We start from the raw sequence: 17,645 nt of genomic DNA, 5'->3' as shown, positions 1-17,645 counted from the left end.
GTCTTTGATTTTGATGGAACATTCTTTCAGTGTTTTATCGCTTAATGGATAATTACTCCTTTGAAGGCATTTCTTGTGTCTTCAAATATTTATTATTTGAACTAATGCCAGTTCCTGGTTTGTCCAAATCCTAAGCCTTAAGTGCTCTGAAACTCTTTGCTTCGTGGAGGTTGCAGGAGCCACTGTTTAAAGAACATAGCAGCAGAGTCAAGCCTCATTCTTTGAGTGAAGGAGATAGGAAGCAGTGGCTCATAAAGACACCTGAAGAATCTCAAGGGTTGGGGACACTTTTTTTTTTTTTTTTAAGATTGCCTTACAAGCTTCAGGTAGAGCTCTGTGTACAACAGGCATCAAGTATTTCTGACATCCTCTTTCTCTGATGTAGGGGTGCTGTCAAAGGCATAGAGCCATCGTATAACTCTGACTGATGAGAGAAGCTTGAGATAGGAATAGTGTTTCAAACGTTCCTCTGAGAGGACTGCTTATCAGAGCATCAGGGATTGCTGTTGAAGTCAATTGGAAACACTTCTCAAAGTGACAAGGAGAAGCATGGAGGAGTGGTCATGCATGGGGAAACTATGAAAAGGAATTTGGTGAGCGAAGCAGGGGTGTAGGGACCCAGACCTCAAGGGAATGCTGGTGTTACTTAAGTGGTGAGACTTCCATTGGGCTCCTGCATTGTGAAATGACACCCTCTGCTCTCCTTTCAAATTCTGGTATTTTGGGTTGAAAAATGTTTATTAATATTTGAGCAACTGGTAGTTGCTTGATTTGGAAAGCAATGAAAATATTGTTGTTTTGGTGCTGGTTCCTGGCATAGCAGTTGGCAGCTGAAGGCAGAGGGAAGGCAGGAGACCAAACCACTGCTGTGGATCTGTCACACTCTATTGTCCTTTCTCTCTCTTACAGGAACCCCTGTTTGGTTTTATATGCAAATTGCACCAATAAGAAATGAACATGAAAAGGTGGTATTGTTCCTGTGTACTTTCAAGGATATTACATTGTTCAAACAGCCAATAGAGGATGATTCAACAAAAGGTAATTTCCAAAGGATGGCCACACTTAAGAATTAGGCCGTCAATTATTTATATTGTTATTGTTATTATTGTTTAGAAAAATACATTGGTTGAACTGGAAAACACAATTTTACTATTAGTACTTCTTTTGCTTTACGTTCATGCAAGCAATTATCCAAAATCAGTTTTATCCAGTCATATCATTTGAATGGAAATAGCACGGCTATCCAAAGTTGAAATGAGAATTGGTTAACTTGAATTATAATAAGAGGAATTTAGATAAGATATAAGGAAGAAATTTCACAGGTCATTATTAATTTAGAATCAATATAATGGGAGTTTCAACCAGGATGAGCTTTAGAAACACAAAATTTAACAACCTGTGAGATGGTTTAGGCGAAGTCCTTTTACAGCACAGTTGATCGGTTGATTGAATTTGGTTGAACTAATAAGTGATTGATTAGCTGATTTTTTTCAGGTTACTTTTCACCCTTTACCCATTCAGCGTTGCAGATGGTCTTGGGTAGATGCTGTTAGCTTATGTGAAGAATAATTTTGTTAACAAGTGAGTGGCTGGCAAAATACAAACATCCTGACTATAGTCATACTGACTATAATATTCAGGGGGATGGCTATAGAAATCAGTAGTCAGTGGTGTGCATGTATCCCCCTTTCTAGGTAATATATTCTCATTTTATTCCCTCCAATTATGTTTAAATTAAAAACTGGTGTCATATAAATGAAGAATTTCAAATACTCTTAGAAGATTTTATGAAATGTTATTTTTAATAATCCCTCCAGAGACTAAAAATGAGATCTTCCTCTTTGTATTTGGCAAACATTGTCTTCCTTTTCTTACCTCTCAAAAAAAAAAAAAACTGGTACAGAAACTTAATCTTTCCATCCGTAATCCTAATTATAGAAAAATTTTGTAGTTTTATTCCTTGCATATGGATTCACATATATTATGTTATACGTGGTCGGTTTCTGGTTAGTATCAAATTGCAAGAGGAAAATTTTACAATGTGCAAACCATTTAAAGTATAACATAGGACAATTTATTTGCAAATGTTTCTGAAAATGTGTATATTAAATCATCTTCTGGACTATTGAATATTCACTTTTGGACTCATACTACCTATTCCTTTACTTTTACTCAGAGACTCAGTGTCTAAGAGGTTTAGGATAAATTTAAACATTATTTTTAAAAATAGAATAGTCTTCTAATAGTATTTAGGTTTAATGCTTATTTGTTTTAAAATTCGAAGGTGCTCCATCCAATACCGATAGAAAATGTGTTCTCAAGCTTACATGGAACATTCACTGGATAGATCACATTCTGGCCATAAAACACACCTTGACAAATTTAAAAGAATAGAAAGCTTAAAAAAGGCAGTTTCTTAGACCACAATGGAATTAAGCCAGAAATCCATAACAGAGAGAGCTAAGAAATCTCCAAATATTTGGAAATTAATACATTTGTAAATAGCCCACGGGTCAACGAAGAAGGCTTAAAGTAAGCTAGAAAAATATTTTGACTAAATGAAAATGAAAATACAACTTATCAAATTTATGGGATGCAGCAAAAGTAGTGGTTAGAAGGAAATGTATGTGACATTAAATGCATATATTAGAAAAGAAGAAAGACGTAAAATTAATAACCTAAGCTTCCACCTTGGGGAGACAAAAAAGAGCAATTTAAACCAAAGCAAACTGAAGACAAGAAATAAGGAACCTTGGAGCAGAAATCAATGAAGTAGAAAATAGGAAAACAGAGGAAATCACCACAACTCAAAGCTGGTTCTTTGAAAAGATCATCAAAGTTAATAAACCTCTAGCCAGGCTAAGTGAGAACAAAGGGAGAAGATGCAGGTGACCAGTATCAGAAATTAAAGAAGGGCCATCACAACTCATCCGAAGGACATTAAAGCATTACAAAAGAATACTTTGATCAACTGTGTAGCCACTGAATTGATACTTTAGGGGAAATGGACCAAGTCTTTGAAAAACAAACTGCCAGAACTCACACTGGGAGAAACAGCTAACCTAAATCATTCTATATCTATTAAATAAATTTAATCAATAGTTAATAAACTGACAAAACAAAGGATGTTTTTGTTTTTTATCTTTTGTTTTTGGCAAATCTACAGTCTTTTCTAGAAAATGGAAGCAGAGAGAGCTCCCCTAACTCATTCTGTGAGGCCAGCACTACCCTCATACCAGAGCCAGAAAAAGACACTGTGAGAACAGAACATTACAGACCAATATTTCTCATGAATATAGATATAAAAACCCTCAATAAAAATTGAACCCACATGACAACCAAGTGGGATCTATTCCACATATGCAAAGCTGGTTCGACATGAAAAAAAATCAATCCCTGTAATCTTCGCTTCAACAGGCTGAAAAAGAAAGATTATACCATCATATCATTCAACATAGAACAAACATGACAAAACCCAGCACCCATTCATGGTAAAAACTCTTAGTAAAGTAGGAATAGAGAGGAACTTCCTCAACTTAATAAGGAACATTTATGAAAAACCTATAGCTAATAGCTGACTATATCTTAAAGTAATATGTTTTAAAATAAAAGATAAATAATTGGTATACGATTTGTGACCTAACATATTCTTCAGATGAACTTCTCTTGCCTTCGCACTGAATGACGATAATACAGAGTAAGAAGCCTTCATGTCACAGTCTTTTCCCTTAAATAATATTTATATTTATATTTATGTTTATATTCAATGAATATTATTTTCTCTCACTTTTTTTAAAAGTGATTTCATGACACAGCTGAAGTTAGGGAGAATATGTTACATTTGCAGTTTTGGCCTGCTGAACGTTGATGGTGTCAGTATATTTAGTCTATTTATAGAAACTGAAAGTTGACAGCATTCAAAGTGAGATTGGGGAAAAGGTGCTAATATTGAGAGTTGACTTTTCTCAAATTAATGCCCTTCCGTTTATCTACCTACTTCCATCTCTGTATCCTTACATCAGAATCGCAGAGTTCTTCCTGTGGCAGAATCTCTTAACTGCATCACGCATTCTTATAAAAAAAAATGGTATTTGAATCAATGCCAAACGACTTAGACCTTTTGATTTTGAACTATGTGCTGGATAGATATGTAAATTAGAATTTAGAGGGGAAATCAGACCCCACTGTGAAAAGCATTAGGGAAGACTGTCTCTTTCCAGGGCCTGAATTTGTAGAGGAAGAGCTTATTTTAAACAGACTTTTATTTTGAGACTCTTCCACACCTGTCAAATACATAACAGATTATTGAACAAGTAATGCACAATGTAACCATGAAGGCTGTATATGAGCTACTTTCCATTATTCATATGAGCTGTAAAATTAATATGAAAAATTCAATAGAAATAAAATATTTATGCCATTAAGTAATCATCCTGCTATCTCTATGAAGGTAGAAGCATAGGAAAGTATGTTTGGAAATCTTGGCGGAAAAATATGTCTCTCCAATTCTTAAGTTGAGTAAAAGGGTCAAAGGGAGTGTGGAACTTTTAACAAAGTGCAGATAAGATTTCGTGATAACACCATAATATCAAAATGATTTGGGTGTAGAGCATTAAACGGGGAGATGGTAGATTTACTTTAATTCGGGCTTGGGCACCGGAAATACTTAACATGAGACTTTTCATGACTCTTCTAGGAAATTTTGTTCCCCTTGTTTATCTATTTTACCAATTTTTCCCCTTAACCAAAAATGTTGAGTAAGCACACAGAATGGTGCAGGCCATTCTGCACCTGTGTCCTGAAGGTACATAGTTCCTTCCCTCATATGATAATGGGGGAGGGGAAGACAAACAAGTAAATATAGATTGGAAATTTTCTTCTGATTGCTCTTATTTTCTCAGTAATATAAAAAACATGGTTCTCACCTGAGAGTAAGCATGGTGCAGGAGATGAAGTATTGAAGGTTTGGGGAGAGAGGAGTAGGCATGAAATGGTGATCTAAGAGGGTGGAAAAGTGAGTGGGCAAGGGGAATTCAGCAGGTTTGCTGAACACGAAGGTCTGCTTGGGGCTAGTGATCATGAATTCACCAGCATCTATGAGCATGATTATATATTTTACTCTACCTATGTTTAGTCGAAGGTGTATAGATGCAGAAGTAATGAAGAGTTGGATTTATCCAGAGTTGGGATTTGATAAGGTGAGTAAGATGAAAAGAATCAGAGAGAAGGATCAGGGAGTTGTGGCTGTTGCAAGGGAGGACATGGAGGGTGTTTGCAAAATTCTGAGGAAGTACTTAGGTAGTAGAGTTCTACCTAGGACATAGGAAATAGTGTTTAAGATGCAGAATAGACAAGTGAGTCCATACATTAACAGGCCAGAATGTAACTTTTAATCCCAGAGCAAAGGCATTTTACCTTCTTAATGCGAAATGTCGAAAGTCCTTTGAAGATTTGCCAAGGTTGGAATTAACATTAATTTCCTTCTACATGATTTGGTATTTTTACCAAGAAACCCAGACACATAGTTGAAAGACTTGAGTAAACTAATTCCGAATAAATACAATTGTTTCTAAATTGTATCTGGGATAGTAACTATAATGTGATAGCAATTTACGTGCACCTCTTCCTCATAATGAATCTCACGATACCAAAACTTCAATCTAGTTGATTTTTGCCTTTAAAATGAATGGCACTTACTGATGTCAATGATACCTTTGATGTACATCATGATGGATGGTAGTAAAAACCATTGAAGGTGTTTTGTTTTGATGGAGTAGTTATTATATGTCAGGAACTTTATATTCTTTATTGCTCTTACCTATAATTCTGAAAATTAGTATTGCTATCTCTGCTTTACTGTTGAAGATCCTGACATGCAAAGTGTGACTGATTTTCAATACCATATTCTATTGCATCATGCTGTCTCATCCTTTCTAGTGGAAACTTACTATTGCATTTTTGTCACCTTAATCCCCTGCTCTCCTTTTTTCCTGCAACAATTGAGAACACTCTGATTCTGACAGTATTGTACTGTGTTAAACCAATGAAATTTACTGATAATAATCAAGGGGGCAAAGCATTTTTGTTATCTTTTGTTCCTGGGACTGAGGTCTTGGAACTGTTGCTCAGCTAATCAGTCAATGGTACCTGATTCATCATTTGTAATAATGCAAAGGGGAAAAATTGCAGCCAAGAAATCCATTCTGTTGATTATCCATATGTGTTCTAAAAGAGATGACCAAAATCTCTGCCCATTTAGCTGTGCGGTATTTTCAAACAGATTCCAAAACTGCCAAGACACTCACAGTGTGAAATATCCTGTGCCAAATAGTTATGGCATCTTCATGCCAATAATTGAAGCAAAAAATTCCTATAGAATGAAACTAACAGCAAAAATAGCAACCTTCCCCTTGTGGGAAGCCAATGGTTTTCTTTAGAGAGGAAACAACAGATGAAATATGAGTAATTATACCATGTAGTCTCTTTGGCCAAGTGTATAATTGTTTACCTAAGCTTTTTTCTTATAGATTAGAATCTTGTGTTGCAGTCGAGTAAGATTGATTTAACTGCCTCTGTGACTTCCTCTTATTTTTAAGATTAGGCAGTCCATGACAAAGAGGTTAATTGCAACCCAATAGAGCTAAACTAATGTTTTATTAAGAAGGAGTTGGCATCCTGAGCTTTTAGGAGAACAAATGTTCTCATAATTCCATGAACAACTCATAGAACAAGTTTTAGGCTCTTCATATTCAGCTGTCTGTTCACATTACCCCATATCGACCACATCTAAGTAACATCAGCGAACTGTGCTGAATAATCAGTTATACCAGTTAGGTCTCTGTAAAGGTGAGACCAGTAAATGTATCGCTGGAAAAAGTTAGAACTGCTGATGTGCCTTTTTTCTGACCTAGACAGTATGGCTGCTCAATTTTTTCAAAGTTTGACTGTATGGTGGGGGTTGGTGACAGAGCAAATGAACTAATTTAGTTAATAACATAGGCAATTCCAGATGTGTCCAAGGGCACAAAAGGATAGGCATAGGAAATTCTCTGTCGTGTTGTTAATGATAGAGGAAAATCTAGAAACCACTTAAATGCCCATAAATAGAACATATGCATGATCAGAAAAGAGCAAATACCTACTTCTCTGAGATGATAAAGAGGCAGGCAAGATTCAGTGCCATGTGGGTGGGTCTAGAGATGGAGGGGACAGAAAGGAAATTGAAGGCTATCATGTTTCTTATGGCCTCTGCTTATTCAATAACATTTGATGAGGTAATTGGTTGAGAGTGAGGAGAGAGGGGTAGTATAAGGGTTTTGAGAAAAATGCTAATTGTTGAGAACTGAGAATTATAAGAAAGCCCTAACCCTCGCCATGGCTGTAGGAAATGAGAGAACGCATGCCATTTGATGATTTGTATTCTTCCATGTGCCAATGAATTTATTCTTTCAATATCTCTTTTAATTTTTTTCAAAATATTTTCTGGATAAACCTTATTACATTCTGGGAATAAAAATTGGCTTCTTTGTTAATCCAATCCTTAGATGTACTAAGTGTGTAACATTACTTGTCTTAGAAATATGAAGCTTCAATTAGTATAACATTGCCTTGGAAGTTTGTAGAAATATTCAATGCAATTATAATATCAAGTTGAAGTAAGAAAGAAAACGATCACCTGAAATATTGTAATGTATCTATTGCCAACATGTCATCTGAAGACACCCTTGCCACTTTTACCGAACAAAGCAAAACCAAACCCAACCCCTGATAATAAAACAAAATGGGACTTATTTTAAATTTGATTTTTAAGTTACAAATAAGTCAATTAATTAATTAATGGCCTGTTTTATGCCAGGCCCTTATCAAGTGCTTGAATATGGAGAGATGAACAGTAGTTCAGTGGGAGTGACTAACATGTTAATCAACAACTGCCATTAGTGTTGCAAGTGCCATGTGAGGTATTTATCCTATGATGTTCAAACACAGAGGAGGATACCTCTCTTATGAGTGGATCTAAGAAGGTTCCAGAAGGACATAATGCTTTAACTGAGTCTAGAGGTTCCAGTCAGTGTTAGCCAGACATAAGGGGATGGGGGGAAGCATTTCAGGCAGGCAGAATGATTATAATGCTTGAAAACCTGGACACAATGAATATCATGGGGTGTACAGAGAATTCCTAGGAAATTTAATTTTAGTTTTGAATTTATTCTTCTTTTAATTTGCTGTTAATTTTGGTAGAGTTGTTGTACAGAGTATGTATAAAGAAGTAGAAGGAGATGAATGCAGAGCAGATCTTTGGGGCCAGAAACTAAATGACCTATATACCAAGAAAATGCAATGTTATTCTGAAGGCCTCCGGGGATCTTAAAGAGTTTGAAAGAGGGAAAGGGGAAGCACTTTGGCAGCAATGTAGAGTTGCTTGAGAGTATATGGTCAGAGAGCAGATAGAGAGTATCGTGTTCAAGATGCTGCCAACCTAACTCAGGTGGAAGATTGTCTGACATACAGGGATGGAGAGACGAGATTCAACTTGAGTGAATTTATTAATAAGTTATAGTCTATAAGTCTTGAAAGTGATTGGATATGTGGGTGTGGAGGTAATAGTGAAGGAGGATGGTAAATTTCAAGTTTCTGATTGGACAACTGGAAATATCATGGGACCATTCACCAAGTCCAGGAATACATGAAAGGTGAAGAGTTGGAGATGGAGGGAGACGATGATGAGATCAGTTTTGGACGTGCTGAGTGTCAGATGCCTATAGAACATCTTAGTAAAAGGTGGCTAATGGCTGATTAGATACAAGATAGGTCTAATGCTGAGAAGAAGAGTCTAGACTGGTGATACAGATTGCATGTTGGTCTTTTACATTGATGTTAAGTTCTTAGAGAGCTGGTGGCATATCTGGTGATGGTTGTTGTTGTTGTTGTTGTTGTTCTCCTTTTAGCACATTGCACAGGGTTAGCCTTAGGGTTGCATACAATCCCCAAAGCCTAACATTTTTGTTGTTGTTGTTGTTGTTGTTGTTGTTGTTGTTGTTCTAGTCACTAGGGTAAAGTCCATTAGTGAAGAATTAAGGACATTCTATCAACTGATGCCAGATTACTTTTTTTTCTAAACCACTTATTGGATACCATAAAGGGAGCTGAACAGTTGGGGAAATACAAAGCTTAAATGAAGTCAGAATTGGCCTAAAAATGGTAGTAAAACATGATGTCATCTACCTAGTATAATTTGAAAGGCATTTGACGGGTGTCTGCTGAGGGTTTTTTCCTTCATCTTTTGTCACATTGTCTGAAATTTCATCCTTGCCGTTACCGTCATTCCTTGAGACCATCAGAAGTTTTCCTTTTTTAAGGAGTTATTTGGCAAATAACCTAGTGAAGTGCAATATCATAGAAGTTATCAAATGGTCTTATTGGAATCTTTAATAAATTAGAGCTTTTGGAATATCCAGAAAAGGATAGTTGAGACAGACTCAGAGTATGGTTAGTTTTGCTCTACTAACTACTAACTACTCATGTCTCATTGATGTTTCCTTGAAATTAATTATTTAATAATGGGAATTTGAGGTGTTGGGAAGAAATTTCTTTCTCATTAAATTCACATCCCCTCCCCCACCAAAGTTAAAATTACTACTCTTTCAGAAAACAATGTTAGAGATTCTAGATATTTAAAGAATGATATTTAGATACCACTGTAATTAACAAGAGAGAAATAACATTTTGCTGTTACAAGAAAGATGGAAGTGTGATATGAACCATAATATGTGAGATTTGTTGCAATTGGGTTTCATTTTCTTCTCATGTGTATATATCTACACACAAATGCACAGTAAAATTGTTTTTTATTAGGCCATAATAAATACCCCTCCCCCCCCATCTTCCAGCAGCTTAACACAGCAGAAGCATATTTCTTGCTCACGTTACAGTCAAAGGCAGGTGATCCTTGGCATATGGCAGCCTTCCATGCACGGATTCAGTGCTTTACTATTCCCTAGGGGCTTGTTGTCACTTGTATCCAGCTGGTAGAAGGAGGGAGAACGTGTAGAGAAGTCTCACCTGCTTCATAAGTTGTGGCATGTGTGAGAGTGACACACATCATTTCTGCTTTCATTCCATTGATGAGAACTGGGAACATGGGGAGAGCTGGATGCAAGGAGTGCTGGGAAATACATTCCTGGCTGGACAGTTGTTTTCCAGTAACAAATCTATATAATGCAAGGGGGAACACAGAATTTTGTGGACAGGTGTACCTTGGGTACTGGGACTATGTAATAGATATGAGCAAAACACAAAGATCACACATAAAAATTAGTCATTACTTTATAGCTACACTTGAAATATGTGGTGATGTTTATGTAGAAATTAAGTGCTTTAGATTGATACTTTTTATTAGTTCTGGATGTTATGCTATTTCTGAGATCCCCTGAATATTAGCAAGAATGTTGCGTTCCATATTCATTATATGTGAAAAACTGAGACTTTCTCTCCTTATTTTAAGGTTGGACAAAATTTGCCCGATTGACACGGGCTTTGACAAATAGCCGAAGTGTTTTGCAGCAGCTCACGCCAATGAATAAAACAGAGGTGGTCCACAAACATTCAAGATTAGCTGAAGTAAGTGGGAGACTAACTTTCCTTCCCAAGATGGTGGTGGTAGCACATTTTTCCCCCTGAAATGATTCAATATAGATATCTGTGGTTATTATATTATAAGTACTCATCCTCTAATTATTTTTCCTGTGTAGATTTATAGAAATTTCAAATATATCTTTTTATTCTCTTGTATTTTTGAAATGGGAAACAAGTTCATGATATCCCGTCATATCTGTAGAGGTCTGTAGATGGTGAGATTTTCTTCGAGTAAGTGAGATAGGAAGTTCACTTGTTTCATCCGTAACCTGAGGGTTTTCTCTGTGCTTGGTACTCTATCAAGGATGGAAAGATGAATATGCAATGGGCTCTACCATCAAGGAACTCAAGATCCTTGCAAAAAAACCTGACAATAGAATGTGACAAGTAGGATGACACACATGCAAAAGCATTACCTAGACTTGGGGCTCTAGGGAAGCTTACCTGGGGTGAGTGAATCTTGAAGGAAAAATATGAGAAATTGGTAAAGAAGGGATGCAGGTCATTCCTACCAAGGAGACCAGCAGGTGCAAAGGCACAGAGGTGAGACAGTATGATGACTTTGAGTATGAATTCAGTGTGGGTGAGGTCAGGGGAAGGAAAGTTAAAGTGATGTGTAGTAAAACAGTGGTGGTTTGTGTCCCATGTGTTAGGGAAAAGATATGATCACATTTGTACTTCAGAGAAACCTCTCAAAGGGAGATTAGTCCCTACGGTTTTCTTTGCGATGCTATGTTTTTCTTGTATTAATTTAAAAACATGATTCTGAGAAGGGATCCATAGATTTCACCAGATTGTCAAAAGGGATCCATTGTACAAAAATGATTAAGACCCCCTGCTTGACCTAGTGGCTCTGTGTTGAATGGGAGGATAGGGAAACCAGTTAAGAGATTTAATGGTAAATCAGTTAGGTTGGCCATGGCTTTAAGCAAGGAAACCAGAAGCAGAAGTGGGCAGAATGCAGACACGCCAAGATTAGAGTCAACACATTTGTTGACTAGTACTGTTGGCTAATAAAATAGCAAATATAAGAACAGGAAGAGAAGGTTTAGGGGCAATGGTTATGAGTTCAGTTTGGGGCATGTTAAGTTTGAAGTGCCTGACAGAAAAATCCAAGAGGGGATGCCTCAAAGGCAGAGGAATTTATGGGTCTGGCTCTGGAGGGATTTCTGGGTCTGAGTTGCAGACCTTGGTGCCGTAGGATGAGATGATGTTGCCCAGAGAAAGTATAGTGACCCAGAGAGAAAAGGAATTGAGGACAGAACTCCAGGTAGAAGCTTTGGTGTTCACGTGTCTTCTATAATCATCACTTGTCTTCCCAGTGTTGCCAAAAGTTAATGAAGCTACCAAAGCTCTGCAGAGCAGTTAGTGGGCACTCAGAAAATGTTCTGAGGTGGCCTACCAAAGCAGAGAGAGATAAAATTAAATGTATATGTTCATCAGTTTGCTCTGCTGGAGAAAAGTGAGTTGAAGCACTCTAGAGTATCTTTCTGAACTGGTTGCAGATATTAAATTTGGCTTGGAGAGGGTTAGAAAGTAAAGTATGTTCCTTGAATTTGGAGTGTTCTGGAGTTTTTCTTGGACCATAGCTAACTGGGGGACTTGGAAGGCTTTCTGCTTTAAATGGCACTGTTATCTTGGGGAGAAACTAAAACTTTGATGTGCAAACACATTTTTAAAAGCCAAGGTAAGATCATGATTACAACTAAATATTAATAATAATGATAATCGCAATATTTTAAAAGACAATATGCAATTAGTACAGGATTTAATGTTCTTTTAAAAAAATTTAAGTGTTTATTTTTGGGAGAGAGACAGACAGAGACAGAGCATGAGCAAGGGAGGGGCAGAGAGAGATAGAGGGAAACACAGAATCCGAAGCAGGCTCCAGGCTCTAAGCTGTCAGCACAGAGCCCAATGCAGGGCTTGAACTCACGAACCGCAAGATCATGACCTGAGCTGAAGCTAGAAGCTTAACCAGCTGAGCCACCCAGGCACCCCTCAACTAGCACAAGACTTAAAGCAGACTGTTAGATACAACTTCCTTTGTCAATAATTCTTGTTATGAAGTACTACTTGATTTTACAACTTTCTTTTCTGCCTTAATTGTCCATTTCCTTTTACAAAGCAAACTGGAGTGGAAGAGCTTATTTCTGTGACAGCTGACTTTCATAGCTATGATTCCTTTCTGGTCTTAATGATACCTTATTCAGAATTTTTCTTTTCTCTGTTATACCACTGGGAAAGAACAAGAAGAAAGGGATCATAGAGAGGAAATTTTTTACCTTAGCACCTTGAATCATTCGTTGGTTTTTTCTTCTGCATCAACTGGGGAAGCTTCCCCTCAATGGCTCATGATTTTCTTTTACTTTTATTTTTTAGGAAATTTCATTCCTGTTTCTTCCCATCTGATTTTATTTTATTTTTATTTTTTTGCTTTGCCTTTTGATTATTGTTAGTTTCTTTGTTGACCATCCCTAATTCACAAACCTGACTCAGACACAAAATTGTTTTCTGTCAGGTTGTAGGTTTGATTTCAGAGAACATGAAGAGATAACAAGATTCTCGAAAGATATTTTGTTTGCATGTGCTCTGAATCCAAAGGCTGACCCACAAGAAGCATCAATTTAGCAAAAGGATATCATTTCAAAAATTTTACTCTGAGTCTTATAATGTGTTCAACCTGAGTATATGGATTTGCTGGTAAATTTCAGGCTTTCACTTTTTCCAAGATAAAGTATAAATTTCCAAGATAAAAATATAAATTTTATCTCAGTTCCATCAGGACACCTACATTTGGAGCCGATTCCCAGTTTCAGAGATCCTGGTCTCTGTGTAGGCAGTTCACCTATTGTCCACGTGAACCCATATCCTGCTGACTGGCTTCAGCTTCTCACTTTTATACTGGTGGAGAGATAAACTTCCGTAATAATGCCATGTCCATGGTCCTGATTCTATTAGCGTCAATGCTCTCAGATATTCAGAGAGAAAGAATGTGTCTGTATTGGGATAAAAATACATCGGAAAATGTGTTTTCACCCCCTCCACCTCAGGCTCATCACTTATGAAAGTACAAGTGGAATAGCAATGAAAGTGAAGAATTGTTACTCACTGCTTTATAAAAGCGCCGGCGTCAGAGTGAAGATCAAAGTAGTGCTCTGCATCTGAGAGACATCAAAGCACAAGCATGTGTGTTCCTTTGTTGTTCATGCGTGCTCCTGCTCCTTGTCTTCTTGTAGCATTTCTGGGTCCTTTTACATATGCAAGTCACTGTCTGAAGAACTAGGTCCTGGATGGCTAAAGAAATAAAAGACAAGGGTTTTACCTTGGACTGTGCATTATAATCACCCAAGAAACGTTTTGAAAATATGGGCCTGAGAAAGAGTATACCATAGTTTAAAAAATTTCTCCACATGATTCTAGATTGTAACCAGATTTAAGGGATACTGACCTTAGAAGTGATCCCATTCCATCTCTAGAGAAGACATCTCATGTTCTGCTGAGGTGCTGAGCAGGGCAGGCTTGTCTATAAACACAGTGTGTGGGGCTACAGTGCTTTTAGGTGTCCATGGGATGTTTGAATTTCTATTAACAGTAAAAGGAAAAATTAAACTTTTAGGTTAAAAAATTGAATATATAATATTAATTTATTTTTTGCAACAATGCAGTTGTAAAATGCAATTTTTATCTCTCTATTTATTTTTAAATGTTTATTTTGAGAGAGAGAGGGAGAGTGAGAGAGAGAGCAGGGATGGGCAGAGAGAGAGAGAATACTAAGTAGCCTCCATGTCGTTAGTGCAGAGCCCAACACAGGACTTGATCCCATGAACCGTGAGATCAGGACCTGACCTGAAATCAAGAGTTGGATGCCTAACCAACTGAGCCACCCAGGTGTTCCTAGTTTATTTTATATTTTTTGGAGGAAGGGTCCAGGAAAGCAAAAATGCTCAGGGCCCATGAAGGTCATAATACACCCTGGCACTGAGTTTATTTTCTAAGTATACTTTCTTTGTGCTCAGTCTATGGTCTGTGTAGATATAGATGGTAAAATATTAACATTGACTTTGAAGAAAGTTTTCATGTCTAATACAGTGAAGTTGGAATGGATAGACCATTGGTTGTAAAGTGAGAGAGAAACCATGATTATATATATAAAGCTCTATCCCCAAATGAAGCTTTCATTCCTGGTAAGAAAATTTGCTGCCAAGTAATTTAAGACCTTATGGGACAAATATGGCTGGGCACTGATAATGATGTTAAATACATAAAAATCTTTAGAAATAGTTCTTATAGCCCCCAAATAATAACAATAATTTTAATACACAACTAAAGAGAATACAATTGATGTTTTTTATGTTTCAAAATATTAATGATGGGTATTATATACATAGTTTTCAGTTATGTAAGTTCTATGCATGAGAGAAACTTTTCAGGATAATTCTCTCTCAAGTTTCAAGAAGTGCTAGTATATTTGCTTTGCTTTGTGGCTTATGAGTTACATGCTAGTAGGTATTTTTGTTTATATCTATTTTTACATTCAAATATTGATGCATTTAGGGGCGCCTGGTTGGCTCAGTCGGTTAAGCATCTGACTTAGGCTCAGGTCGTGATCTCCCGCTCTGTGAGTTCCAGCCCCGCGTCGGGCTCTGGGCTGATGGCTCAGAGCCTGGAGCCTGCTTCAGATTCTGTGTCTCCCTCTCTCTCTGGCCCTCCCCCATTCATGCTCTGTCTCTCTCTGTCTCAAATAAATGTTAAAAAAAAACAAATATTGATGCACTTATGATTTTATGGTAACCCTTTGACTCCTACTGGACCCCATTAGCCCTGGAGGCACTGAATAATTGGATATATAATATGACAAAGCTGCTGGGAATACTATTTATGAAAGTCACATTTATAAACTCCTTACATATAGGTTCACTCAGCCTTAGCTTCATTGATGGCATGGAGCAGAGCTCTCAGATCTATTCTTTCAACTCCTTTTCACAATTTCCAGGTTCCATGTTCTGCAAAACAATGCTAAGTCAGTGTTTGTTACTTTTGCCCAGTGCTGCCCAGCCTTCTGCTCTTGCTCTGTCATCTGCTTTTTGTCTTTGCCTCTTTAATTAGACCTGCTTAGAGTAAGTCAAGGTTCATATAACCTTGCAGTGAAAATTTTCCACTTGTCCAAAAAGGTATAGAGAAGCAAACCTGAGTATTTAGCACTTTTTCCCTAACGAGAACATTCATATGGGCAGAAAACACAGTTCTTCAAGTCCTGGTTGAAGGGAGAAAAGGAAAAAGTAGGCTAAATATTTACAACCCTGATATCACTATGCCAATCATTAGGGCCCTTGCTGAGTCCCACTCAACAGCAAGATCACCAACAGTGTGGTCCTGGGGTTCAGCGAGGCCATCAGAATCAAAGTTATGCTCTCTGAGGTGCTAAATATGTGTGAAGAATGGATAACAGTGAGTCACCCAAATAAGTGCTGGATAATCAGTTCGAGATGTGATTTTAGGCAGGCTTGCAAGTGAGTGTACAGAATGCAGTCTCAGAAGTGGATTCTAGCAGTGCTGTGGATCAATGTTGGTGTTGGAGGAAGTCATCAAGAGGATGTGACTGCTGGTTGACTCTTGAGCTGAACCCAGGCAATTGAAGGCTTCTCATTCCTGTCCTTCGAATGTACATTCTACCCACCGTTCCCATTGTGGGAACCATTTTCAAGCACATAGCGCTGAAAGAGTAGGATGTTTTGGGGACCATTTGGATGATATATGTAACTGGACCAGGGCATCTCTTTAATCTTTTAAGATTCTGGTGGGTGGGTGGTAGATATCTACTAGTCTCGTGGCTTCCTGCCACAAGCCTCATAGGTATGTTCCCTAGCTTATTAAGCCTTCCACCTAACAGTATGTTGTGGTCTGCCTTTTTCTTTGGTTTCTTCTTGCCCTTGGTGTTTGGGGGCCAGTTTGTGAACCAATATTTGGCCCCTGGAGAGAAAGCCAGGTGGAACAGCAGATTAACTTCCTTTGAACAAACTTTGGTACAACTCAGAAGTGGGAGACAGAACTATGGGGTATGATTAGTCTGGAAACCAGGAGTCGTGAAAACTATGCTGTGGTTTGAGTTTTGGTGAGTTTGAATTCATTACTAACTGTACAGACATGTCCAAGTCATTTATATGCACATTGTCTCTCTTTTAGGTTCTTCAGCTGGGATCAGATATCCTTCCTCAGTATAAGCAAGAAGCGCCAAAGACGCCACCACACATTATTTTACACTATTGTGCTTTTAAAACTACTTGGGACTGGGTGATTTTAATTCTTACCTTCTACACCGCCATTATGGTTCCCTATAATGTTTCCTTCAAAACGAAGCAGAACAACATAGCCTGGCTGGTGCTGGACAGTGTGGTGGACGTTATATTTTTGGTTGACATTGTTTTAAATTTTCACACGACTTTTGTGGGACCTGGTGGAGAGGTCATTTCTGACCCCAAGCTGATAAGGATGAATTATCTGAAAACTTGGTTTGTGATCGATCTGTTGTCTTGTTTACCTTATGACATCATCAATGCCTTTGAAAATGTGGATGAGGTAAGTTTCTTTCTTTCTTTTTTTTTTCTGAGTACTGCGGTTCATATGTTTTGAGAAAATTAAGATAAAAGTTTACAGATAATCAAAACTTCTTTTTAGCCACATGTTCAGCCTTCACCCTACTTGCCATAAATTGTAATATTCAATTACTTTATGTTAATTTTCATCTGCTTCCTTTTCTTGCTTTCTGGTTGATAATACCAATTACTGGGACAGTGGTTGTGGTTGGAAATTGTGGTTTGAAAAGTGGAGGTTGTGGTTGGAGGAGGTGGAACAGAAGAAAAGTCGTAGCATTTGGGGCAAAACAGTTTATGAACTAGGTAATTGACTAAAAGATATGAAACAGATGTATTTTCTTTGGAAAACTGTAGCATTTTAAAATGCTATGCATCCATAGATCTTTTGTCTCCTCCTCTCCAGATATATATGGTAGC

General features: G+C 37.5%; 1 protein-coding gene and 1 long non-coding RNA gene across 2 annotated transcripts in view; one reads left to right on the top strand and one right to left on the bottom strand.

The window, feature by feature from the left end:
* Positions 1-17,645, top strand: part of KCNH5 (potassium voltage-gated channel subfamily H member 5) — a 306,423-nt gene that overhangs the window by 52,105 nt on the left and 236,673 nt on the right. The window contains exons 4-6 of the mRNA XM_058739265.1: positions 910-1,038; positions 10,502-10,617; positions 16,819-17,211. Coding sequence (XP_058595248.1) covers positions 910-1,038; positions 10,502-10,617; positions 16,819-17,211 — 638 coding nt within the window. The remainder of the gene's footprint in view (positions 1-909; positions 1,039-10,501; positions 10,618-16,818; positions 17,212-17,645) is intronic.
* On the bottom strand, positions 9,875-17,099 carry LOC131517325 (uncharacterized). The gene is made up of 5 exons (XR_009264523.1): positions 16,944-17,099; positions 15,542-15,638; positions 14,084-14,217; positions 13,745-13,929; positions 9,875-10,208 (listed from the first exon to the last, which is right to left on the bottom strand). It is a non-coding gene; the product is annotated as an uncharacterized LOC131517325 (long non-coding RNA).

The sequence above is a fragment of the Neofelis nebulosa genome, chromosome 7 (genome assembly GCF_028018385.1).
Source record: "Neofelis nebulosa isolate mNeoNeb1 chromosome 7, mNeoNeb1.pri, whole genome shotgun sequence".
NCBI classification, from domain to species: Eukaryota; Metazoa; Chordata; class Mammalia; order Carnivora; family Felidae; genus Neofelis; species Neofelis nebulosa.
Note: the sequence above shows the minus strand (reverse complement) of the source record. Positions and strands in the feature narration are given on the sequence as shown.